Source organism: Malania oleifera, chromosome 3 (genome assembly GCF_029873635.1).
Source record: "Malania oleifera isolate guangnan ecotype guangnan chromosome 3, ASM2987363v1, whole genome shotgun sequence".
In the NCBI taxonomy this organism is placed as follows: domain Eukaryota; kingdom Viridiplantae; phylum Streptophyta; class Magnoliopsida; order Santalales; family Ximeniaceae; genus Malania; species Malania oleifera.
In genome coordinates, this window is record NC_080419.1 from 105766084 (window position 1) to 105777906 (window position 11823).

Genomic DNA, 11823 nt, shown 5'->3' on the forward strand with positions numbered 1-11823 from the left:
TTATAATAAAACATTCAATCAAACTCAACTTCAATAATAATATGTCCACTTTTCATAATAAGATATTCCTATAAGCTCAATACCCAATATCTTCATATTCCAAAATGATCATCATTCAAATATTTTCAATCTCATCAATAAGTTATTCAATCATGACAAGATATTCACTTCAAACTTAATAGTCACAACAAAATATTCATTTAAGTATGCTCTCTTTAAAACAATGCATATATATATATATATACTCGAGATTTACGCATGAATTTTATAATGAGCATTTCAACATAAAAGGAATTTTAATTTTTCATCATCGTCCTCAACATTCAACAAAAATTCATCAAAACAAATAAAAATAAAAATAAAAAATCACAAATTTTCATCATATTTCAAAAGGTATCAAAAGATTTGTACAAATGTATCAATCAATCTAAGGAGAACACGACTTCAAAAATAATTAAATACCTTATTTAAGATGAAATTTGGTACAAAAACAATCAGTTTGAAAGTGCAACAATTTTTAAAAAACCCAAATGGTTTCATTTTTTTTTAATCATACTCAACTAAATTTGAAATTTTAAGGTGTTAAATAAACCATTTAAAAAAAAATTATTCAAGGAGAAAGAACTTATCCCTTTCTTCAATAGATATGAGAGAAAGATTTGTTGTCCCTTCATTGTAGTTTGAACCGAAGTTGCAATCTGACAAACATCATTGAAAGTCTTCTTCTTTAACCTCTTCATTTCTTTCTTGAGATATGGCCATTTGGGGTCAGGAAGTGATTTTCTCTTATTTGTTTATTTATTTTTATTTTTTTCATTCTTTTCATCATTATTAATTTTGGAAAAAATTTTAAACTTTTGGTGATGAGTATGATTTTTCGTCAATATTAAGTAAATTATAAGAATGTAGAATGACAATTATAGTGATAGTGAAAATATTAACTACTAAGTAAAATAAACAAATAAAAAAAATTAAGCCAATAGAGATTTACGAATAATAATAATAATAATAATAATATAAAATGTTAAATGCAATATGCTCTTGAAAATTTTGTGTTATGTCATGGTTAGTAGAATTTTGTTTTGTTTTCGGTTTTTCAGGCCAGCCAAAGCTGCCAGAGTCGTCCCTGTCTACATCCTCCTCGCTTTTTGTATTGTTCTTCTTCCAAAAACAGGCGAAATTTCTTGCAGAACCGAAAACCACCGCTCTTACTCTTCCCAAACGAAGAAGGAGAATCGAGGTCTGAAAATGGCGAGCTGCCCGTGCTGTAATCCTTCGATTTTTGTAAAATCAATGAACAAAACCTTCCTCAGATCCAGGACGTCACTAGTTGAGATGAGGTCGTTCCGTACGAGGCCAGCGGTTTCTAGGGTTTCAGGTGCTCGAGCTTCGATGGTGGACTCCTACGAGAGCTCCTCCAATTTCGCTAAGCGCATGGAACAGGCATGGGTCATCTCTCAGGTACTTCCCCCCCCCCCCCCCCCCCCCACCGGGGGGCGCCCCTCCTCCTCCCTCTCACACTTTCTCTATCGTGCTTAGGTTTTCTTGAAATTCCGTTTGAGGAGTTTCGCATGCTGTGCCGAAATGATGATTTTTCATTGCGTATGTTATTTTCCGATGATATAATAGTAGACAATGAGGCTGAATTAAAGATGATTCTGGACTAGAACTTTGTAGGTGAAAATCTGGAATTTAAAAGCTTTTGGACAAGAAAGAATAACTCGGGAATGTAAATTTACTATTGATGGATGAGGCGATGAATCGGTGAAATTGAACTTTTTTCATCTTTGGCTTAGCCATGAACTTTGCTAAAGAAAGGTCAGGCAACGAGGTAGATATGTGATTGAATTTCTTATCAGGTATGGGCTCAGTGAAATTGAACTTTTTTTTCTTAGGGTAAATTGCATGGTACAGCACATACGTCCCTCAAGCTTTAGAATAATTATAATCTATTCCTTTGAAGTTCTCTATCATTTATGGTACCCTTTACAATCAGTTGACAATATAAAGTAATCCAATATATCTCATAGTAGTATCATTGACTTTTTTCAATGACAAATATATGCACATTGGAGTAAATATGACTCTTTGGTTTTTAAGTTTATAGATTAAAAATAAACTGAAAACCTGCAGTCCTTTAAAACCTAGACCATCACTTTAATCAATCGGTTTGGTTTTTATTAGTTTTAATAGAATTTTAAGTGGTGCACCACACGTATATCTCACTGCTTAATGTAGAAGCTGACTCCAGCATTTCCTGTTGGGCTAGAAAATTAATTAACAAACTTAATACCCAAGCTTGTGTTTTCTTGGGTGGGTGGGATTGTGTTGGGGAAGAGGGCTTTTTCATCCCCACGCCTAGTCCATGTGGGATAGGCGTCACTATGTAGCAAAGCAGGTAGCCACATTGTAAATTGTAATGGTCTCAGCCCAACTCAAGTTAGTTATTGTCCACTTTAGCCCACTAGCCTCACAGTTTTGTCTTGTAAAAGCCGCTCCACAAAGTTGGAGCCTGAACCATCCTAATAACTCCAAGATCTCCCTGCAAGACATTCAATGTGGGATTGTGACAGGCTCTCCTGTTTGATCTTTGATGCTCTTGTTATAGTGGCCTACACTTCTGTGTAGGATTCACCCAAATGACGGTAACCCTAGGTGGCTCTATCTGCTCTAATACCAAATGCAATGGGTTTGGCCCAACTCCAGTTAATTATTCTCCGCTTTGGCCTATTGAACTCATAGACATAGTTTGTCCCACAAAAGGTTCCTCTCATTGGAGCCCAAATGCTTTTCATAAACCTAAGATCTTCCTAGTGCACGTTTAATATGGGATCATAGCACAAAGCATTGAGCAATGGAAGGGGGGAGGATCCCTCCCTTGTCCCACATCAGCTGGGAGCAAGGTGAGAGACCCTCTCATCTTCTATAAGAGGCCCACACCTCTGCCTATTCATTCGCAAAGAGAAACTACTCCACATGTTTGAATGAGTTGAAAAATTGAAACTACAACAACAACAACAATAAAACCAAGCCTTAGTCCCACTAAGTGGGGTCGGTTATATGAATCTTTTCCGCCAATTTATGTGATTGTGGATCATTTCTTTTGATAGATTCAAGGATATTAAATTTTTACTCACTATTTCCTCCAAAGTTATTTTAGGTCTACTCCTACCCCTTCTACTGCCCCCCACAGTAACTAAGTCACTCTTTCTCACAGGTGCACTATATGGCTTACGTTGTAAGTGTCCATACCATCTAAGTCGTCCCTCCTTTATCTTATCTTCTATAGGATTTACACCTAACTTACCACGAATATGTGCACCTGTGAGGAAGAGTTGAAAAACTGAAACTGAAATAATAATAAAAAAAAATCAACACAGGAATAGAAATAAGAATATTGATAAATTATGAGTGTCACGACGTTCCCGAACGCGAACTTGGGATGACTCAAAAATGATAATGAAATAAAGTGTGTGGATTTTGAAAATGTGATTTTCGTGGAAAACAAAGTGTATGGAGTCGCCACTAACCTTTTGAAGTGTGGTTAGAACACTTGATTACTATCCAATTAAGGGTAGAATTGGTCTGCGTTACTAGAGTCAAGTTCAGGACTTCAGTTACGCAAGGGGAAGGTAGTAGCACCCCCTACACGCCTGTTCTTATGAACAATACCAAATTAATAAAAACTTATCCCATAAATCAAATTTAATAAGTCTTTAAAAGTTACTCTCTTTCAAAATGTGTAAAAAAAAAAATGCACAAAATGAATACTATATAGATATTCCCTCAAAACCGGAGCATACCGTATACTGAAGAGCTCATGTCTCTCTTTTAAATCGCTGGGATCGGAAAATTGAGAAAATAGTTAGAAAAATACGCTCCCGGGATTTTGAAATTTTATAGAATTTTTTAAGTGTGAAAAATAATATTCCTGGAGGTTTTTGGAGTGCATTTGGGGATGAAAAATTTGCAAAAGATGAATTTCCAGTCTCAAAATATTTTTATAATTTTCTACAATTTTCTTGAATTTTAATTACAATTTTTATATTTTCCCCAAATTTTGAAATAACAAAAATATAATTAAAGGAAAACAATGAAAATCAAGTCAAAAAAATATTTTTGGCATTTTCTTATAAATTTTTTAAATTTTTTGTGATTTTCTGAGCTTTATGAATTTTTTTGTGGATTTTGAATTATTAAATGTTTAAATAATAGCATACCAAATAAAACAGTTAAACCGGTTCCATACCAGTTCAAGGGACCCAACCGGTTCAGGAATAAACCGATCAAAGGGGGTCAACTAGTTTTAGGCCCGGTCAAGGCCATCAAGTCAACACGCATTGCCTTCCGCGTGGGGGATGCATGATGCATGTATAAGCAGGAATGAATGAATATGTGTATGCATAGATAAGAATGAACATGCATGTATGGCGTGTGAATGGGCATGCATATGCATGCATGCATGAATGAATAATAAAATGATGTAATGCATGAATATATGTATGCATGGATAAGAATGAACATGCATGTATGGTACGTGAATGGGTATGCATATGCATGAATGGATAATGTCATGGATGATGATGTATGTACGCATGCATGAATATATATGTATATGCATGTGGGTATGTGAAAGTGCGTCAGGCTGTGAGTGCAAGTGTGTGCATGAGTGTGTGTGAGTGGTGCCAAACTCAAACTCCACAACTCAACACCTCTAGCATTTCATCAAACAGTTTGCATGCATCGGACAAATTCCCACATTATTAATGCAGATGAATCATCGCATTTTCCAAAAGCAACAACAAAGGCATTGTGAACTATACTATTCATCCCCAAACCAATCAAGACCACCATACCAAAAACCTAATGTAGCAATTCTAGTAAACCCGAACAAGCACAAGTACCCAAAATGCCAAACACTATGGAAATCAAAGAAACATAACTAAACAAGTTTGATTTAGGCATTTTATCAAGCAGGTGGTAGAGATTTAAAATCCAAGAACATGTATAAAGGAATTGAAATTTTGAAATACCATCCATTAATCAGGCACATAACAGATACCCGTCATCCACACCAATTCAACAAAACACGGTGATGATAAGTTCAATAATCAGAGTCAAAAAACGCAGAGCATACCTAGCTGTTAGTTTGCTTCCCATAGTGGGTGGTTCTAAAGCCGTGTGTGAGGTATGTAGGCAGTGAGTAAGTTGTTCGTGGCTGCTGGAGGGAATCTGCAAGTGAACGCTGCCTTGCGCAAGGCAGGAAATGATGGAGCTACTGGAGTGTTTGCCGGGGGCGGTGTGCTGGCATGGATGAAGCGGGGAAGGTGGCCATGCTGTTCGTGTCTCCTCCTTCGACTGCGTGTGTTTGTGAATAGAGCTTGGAGCGAGAGGTGGTGGCCGGAGCTGCAGAGATGATGTCGGCGTCACAGAAACAATGCCGGAGACGAAAAAGAGTCACGTGGGTGACGACGTGTTGGGTTTGCAGGAGTGTGAGATTGGCCAGAGTCGGGTGGTGATGTCGGATGCTCACGGCTGGGGGGGTGACGAGAACGAAGCGTGGAGCTGGAGGTTTTCTGCGACGCTTGCAGGCGGTGGTAGAGCTCGAGACGACGAGGGTGGTTGACGGCGTTAAGGGACGAGGCTCGGCTGGGGCTGTGTGCGAAAGAGAGAGTGGTGAAGGGGAGCTACTAGTCGTGGGGCAGTGAGATGAAGATAGAGTTGTGGTAGGCTGCGAGGGAGGCTGGTTTGGAGGTGCGGTGATGGTGGCTCTGGCTCGGGGAGATGGAGATTATGGGAGTTGTAGCTAAGAGTTCGTGAGGGTGAAGGTAGTTGGGAGCTGGTGGACCGCGAATTTGGAGCAGGACACTGCTGAGGAGGTGGAGATGGTGACAGTAGAGGCTCTCTGCGGCAGTGTGGGGTTGTTGGTTTCGAGAGGGAGACAGAGGCTCTGCGGGTGATGCTTGTGAACCGAGAGTGAAGAGAGGTTGTGCAAGGATCACCATAGACTTTCGAGGATCCGCGAGTGGGCGAATTGTGAGCCGGCGAAGGTACGGTGAGGTGAGGATCTATCACAGACTCATGAGGATCAGGATAATGGCGGTGACGCAGCCGTCGCACTTGATGCATCTCCGCCGGCGCCAGGTTTCATGATGCACGGCCACGGCGGGGGATCCTCTTCGTCTATGACGGCTGGGCGGTTGGTCACGGCCTCGGGTGAGAGAGTGGAAGAAGGCTTGTTGGAGATGGCGCTCGAAGTTGCAGGGGGTGGCCGGAGTATTGGAGGCCATGAGGTGCTGGGCTGGTCGTGGGAAAATCGAGAGAGATGGGAGAGAGATGAGGGAGGAGAGGTTGAGAGAGATCACTGGGCTTTGGTCTAAGGGGCGAGCCGAGAGAGATGGGAGAGAGATGAGGGAGGAGAGGTTGAGAGAGATCTTTGGGCTTGGGTCCAAGGGGTAAGCAGCAAAAAGAATGAGAGAGAGAGCCAGCGATGGTGATGGTGAAGGTGGCGAGTTTGCCGGTGGTTCGGGCGGTCGTGGATGGAGATGGTGGTTTTGGCTATGGTGGCGCGGCGAGAGAGAAAAAAAAAATGGAGAATGGGAGAGGGCCTGTGCAGGTGGTTAGGGAGATAGGGAGACCAGAGTGAGGATGAGGATGAACAGTGAGAATGGAGGGAGAGAGAGAAAGAGAGATGATATGCGAGGGGGGAAGCTGGAGAGTGCCAGAGAGGAAATGTGACGATGAACAATAGGAAAATATTCCCCCCCCCCCTCTAGTGCGTGCGTGTGTAGGCCTTTTATAGGGCTTCTTGGGCGCTAGTTTGTTTTGCATGTTACCCCCGGTTTCCCTTGGGTGCAACCATTACATGTACATTCTTTTTCTCTTATTTTTGAATTCTTTTTGATTTTTGCCTTGTTTCTTCTTTTTGTGTTTCTTTTTTTCTTTTTTGTTGTGAATACGAATAGTACTAACACTAATAATAATAATAATAATAACGATGCCTTTGTTATATTTGGCCCGGACAAAATGGGGTGTCCACAATGAGTACTAAATATATTAATATAAATTAATATTTATAATTTGGTTTTTCGTTCGTGTAAAACTGAAATCAAAAATTGGTTTTAATAAAATTAGAAAGCAAAATCAGAAATTAAAACCGAAAAATTAAATCAGTCTGAACGTCAGTTTTCGTTAATTTTTGTACACCCGAACCTAAGATCCTTTGTGGCCTAGGGTTTGTATGGCAAGAAAAGTGTATTTGGGTTTATTAGTAAAGGAAGATAGAGCAGGCTAGGATTTGAAGTTTAGAAATAATCTCACCTGGAGATTTTCGGTTGCTACTAGTTTAGGTTGTGGTTGTAATTTTTAGTTCTTAAAAAGAGTGACAATATATATATATATTTTTTTGGGAAGAAGGTAAGAAGAATATGTTAGTTGAATATGGAACAACACGAGAAATCTAGACAAAGCTTGAACAAAAGAAAACAAATAAGAAAAGAGCTAGATTCTCATACTGTTTATACTTCAGTATCTACTTTCGATGTTATTGAGGATACAAGAAGTAACAGAATTAGCATTTTGATTCATATTTTTTAAAATAGCAGCATTCATTAACTTCTAGATATGATAGACTGAAGCTGCCCATACCAACTTGTTGATAATTGCATAGTTGGAATTACCAAGAGGAGAAAGCAAGATCCATATTCCAGTCTGAACAAAATCTAAGGACAGACAATCAGGATTATTAAATTTGACATTTGAATTTTTGTAAAAAATTTGAAAATGCAATTTTGTTGTTCATATCTTATAATTAGGTTCACTTTGCTAGATAATAGAATTGAATTGGGAAAATGGTTCAGGAGAATTCCCACCAAATTGTTCTCATAGAATGAATGATATAGAATCATTTTTTTTTGTTGATGACTACATAATACTCCAAAGTCCAAAGTGGTGGGAAATTGCTTCCTTCATTAATTGTTCGGTGCTGCTTTCTGAATTTCAAGTAATTGGATAGGAGGGATATGCAAACCCCATGGTCTGTTTTAAATATCTTGTATTGGTTATCCAATTATTCTCATCTGATCCTTTTTGTTGCCCTACTAAATTCTCCAATGACGGTGATGCATGCAGCAACCGAGGCCAATTGCATGCTCTTCTTGCAACACAAGCGGGCACGTTGAATGCAAATGGTGTGGAGGTACAGGCTTCTTTATTCTCGGTAATAATATGCTCTGCCAAGTACCCTCCAGAAACACCAATTGTGTTATTTGTGGTGGAAAGGTAAGCTGATCATTTGGAATTGCTTTTATCTATAATTAATTTACAAAGCTAATTTTAGGCTCATTTTCATCAATTCTGTTGGTTAATCACATTCCAGGGGTTAAAATTTTTTATTTTTAACTAAAATCACTCTGGATAAAAATCAACTGTTGAAACTACATATGTTGTTGCAAGTTTCAATTTTGATTGAAAGCTGTTCCGGATTGCCCTAAGGCTACTCATAGAGATTTTTCTATGTTTGTAACTCTGTATTATACTGCACAAGATTTATAAACAAGATGACAGAAACCCTTCTCCCTGTTATAATGCATTTGATCTCCCAGGGTTCGATGTGCTGCTCCGATTGCAAAGGAACAGGTTTTCGTGCCAAGTGGTTGGGGGAGCCTCCCATTTCTAACTAGTCTAATGGTTCTGGCTCCCTGTAGTTCAAAAGAAGGCAACCATCAAGTAAAGTGACAGATGTTTTATGCTGTGATTTGTTTATTTCCAATCTGGAGTTACTGGCCTCTCCCGATCAGAGTGTAAATTCTTTTAGGATTATGCGACAAATCACACCCATGTTACCTTAAAGAAATTACCTCTGTTGTACCATTTTCAATCTTACAGGATGCAAGCAAAGTCTTGTCCTACGGTTGTCATGTTTTGTGAGTTTCAATTCAGACCTAAGATCTCAATTTGTTTACATAAAATATAATGCAAATTCAAAATGGCTGTCCATTTGCATATTCAATTATGCCTTATAAAAATATGTAGTTGTGATAGTGCTAAAATTTTGATGGCATGCATTGCCTAATTAAGTTTTTTTTTTTTTAATTTGAGAATTTCAATAATTGAAGAATTATAAAATATCAAGAAAAAAAGAATATACTTCACCAACCTCGTTTTTGGAGAACATCCTAGGCACACACAGAAGCTTGGAGTGGACCCTACCATTAGGTGGGTCCTTTTTAGGTGTTTGTCCCACTTGAACCTTGTTTATTTTTGGTGCAACTCTTTAACTCACATTCTTGAAGGTCTTTTTTTATTTTTTTTCAATATTTAAGCTTAGCTAGACTTACAATAAACACTATAATAATTAACAAAATCTAGAGATTGAAATTTTGTTAATCAATATTAACTTTAAGGATCTGTTTGATATCGTTGTTGTTTTTTATTTCCGATTTTTGTTTCTCCACAATAAAAAAACAGATTATAAAAATGTGTTTGCTTCTGCCGTCAGTTTTCTATTTCTATTCTCAACATTTAGTTATTTGTCAAAAAACTGAAAATCAAATTTTATGATTTTCAATTTTCATGTCCAATAAAATTTTTATTATATATTAAATTTTGAAAGTAGAACAATTAAGTAAAATAATCATAATAAATTTTATTTTTATTATAGTAGTTTTTTAATGTGTATAATTTACAATTTTGTAATTTTATTCATATTTTCAAAATATTTTGATTTAAAGATGAAAATGAGCATTTTTTAATTAGGTTTTTAATTTGTATTAGATTTATAAATGTTAACCAAATAGTTTGCTGATTTTTAGTTTTTAGTTTCTGTTTCTGATTTTTAATTTTTGTTTTTGATTTTTGTTTTCTAATTTTTGATTGCGATATCCCAAATGTTAAAAAAATAGTGAATTACAAAAAGTCTTTTATATTTGATAGTGACTATATTTATTGTCACATATTTTCAAATAACCTTTCTCTAGTTTTGATGTAGTGTGGTTGATAACTACAAGTTCATCAACTGTTTCAAGAAATTAATTAGTTAATCAGTGTTCATATGTTGGCATCTTAAATAAAATTGAAATTTCTCAAAAAGTAAGAGTAAACTTGACTCTTTTTACTTTATTAGTTGAAGAAGTGGGGTTCTTTGCCCTCCTCATTATTAGCCCATTGCAAGCAATTTCGTTTCTCATCTTTGTGCTTTATTTTTTTTTTGGGTGCCCTTATTTATCTCTTAGTTTTTTTCATCATCCTCAAATGCATTCATTTTCAAAATCTATACCCTCTCTTGTGTAGTCGTCTCTGATTTAATTATTTTGTATGATGCTCTGTACTTTTTATGCAACTTCACAAATTACATTTGTAAAATCTTAATATATAAATTCATAAAACTTGCAATTTAATTTTTATAAAAATCAGGTGTATAGTGCCCATATATATACAATGGATAAGGTTAGGAAATAATTGAATTACTTATGAGCTATTTGAACAAGCCTAACTCAATTTAACTTTTGACATATTTTATATGAGTTGAGATTAAATTAAGATATATTGACTTGCAAATAACTTTTAGATACCATCAAGGGGGACTATGGTGTTATAAATGATATTTAATCATTTGTTTTTCCTCTCACAATGAAATGATGATTTCTTTTTTTTGGCTTTGCACATAGCGGTTGGGCACGGTTGGTTAATCGAACAACTTGCTTAAATCATCAACCAAATTAAATAGTTGATTCACAACAGATGTAAATTGAAATTATAATTAAACCAAACTTTGATTAATCAATTTTTGGGTCATTGTCGATAGTAAATCAAATTAATTACAAAGTGTAAAAAAATTACATTATTTTATTTACATCTAATAACTTTAGATAATATTTTAATTACATAAAATATTTATAATATGTTTACTTAGTTCGATTAACCATAATTATTCAATGGATTGAACAAAAAACCAAACATTTAAGCAAAAAAAGAAAAAAAAAATGCAAACTAAAGCGAACTAAAAAAATGGTTAAGAAATTTTTTGGTACAATTAGTTTAGTTTTGTGATTAATTCTTTTTTGCTTTTGGTTTTTTTGTCATCTCCGCTTGCAATGCAAAAATTAAGGGGTAAAATTATCATTTAATCTTATATATATAAGTATGGATGGTGTCAATTATTTTGTGAATAAACATACTCTTAACTTTTGAAAAAAAAAAACTAAAAATTCATATAAAATGTATTTATAAATCAATTTGTAGAGATAAGTATAATTATTTTCAAAACAAAATTTATATAACCAACATTTTAAAAAAAAATCCTACACCACATATAAAAGTATAAATTGTATAAATTATCCTTTTGACATAAAAATTCTTTTCTTTTAAAAGTAAGACAAAATATTATTAAAATAAATAAATTTCTATATATATATATATATATAAATAAAGTAAGTTATTTAAATTAAATTTATAAAATTCTTTTTACATATATGTTAAACTTTGAACTTAAGAAAATAAATTATATTCAGCCAAAAAAATGGCAGTACATATATATATATATATATATAATTTATTTATTAGTGTCACTTGAAAATACAAATTTTTTGTTGAAAAAATAGATTTTAATTTGAATCATTATCGAAAATAAACAAATATTCTCTTGATACGTTCGAATAATTAAATTTCACAATTAAGAAATCTTTAATTTTAATATTTAATTGACAATATAGTTTTACCATCATTAGAGCTTATTGCTAAAAAAATATCAAAATTTTTTATTTGTGAAGTTTCTAGTGCATAATTAGTATAAAATAATTAATAACTAACTTTTTTTTCCTCAAA

The 11823-nt window shown here is 35.1% G+C and overlaps 1 protein-coding gene and 1 long non-coding RNA gene across 2 annotated transcripts; both read left to right on the forward strand.

Annotated features, from left to right (window-relative positions):
- The first annotated feature begins 1020 nt into the window (after positions 1-1020).
- LOC131151328 (uncharacterized) lies at positions 1021-8987 on the forward strand. Its single transcript, XM_058102576.1, has 3 exons — positions 1021-1461; positions 8131-8280; positions 8604-8987. Exons 1-3 carry the CDS (start codon positions 1036-1038, stop codon positions 8679-8681), a joined length of 654 nt encoding a protein of 217 aa, XP_057958559.1. The 5' UTR covers positions 1021-1035; the 3' UTR covers positions 8682-8987.
- On the forward strand, positions 5102-7404 carry LOC131151329 (uncharacterized). Its single transcript, XR_009135714.1, has 2 exons — positions 5102-6350; positions 6423-7404. It is a non-coding gene; the product is annotated as an uncharacterized LOC131151329 (long non-coding RNA).
- Positions 8988-11823: the final 2836 nt, after the last annotated feature.

Excerpts from the sequence above, each read along its gene's own strand:
- LOC131151328 (XM_058102576.1), top strand. The coding sequence starts at position 1,036 with ATGCTCTTGAAAATTTTGTGTTATGTCATGGTTAGTAGAATTTTGTTT. Across the intron at positions 1,462-8,130 it reads AGGCATGGGTCATCTCTCAG|CAACCGAGGCCAATTGCATG; the intron begins GTACTTCCCCCC and ends TGATGCATGCAG. Across the intron at positions 8,281-8,603 it reads GTGTTATTTGTGGTGGAAAG|GGTTCGATGTGCTGCTCCGA; the intron begins GTAAGCTGATCA and ends TTGATCTCCCAG.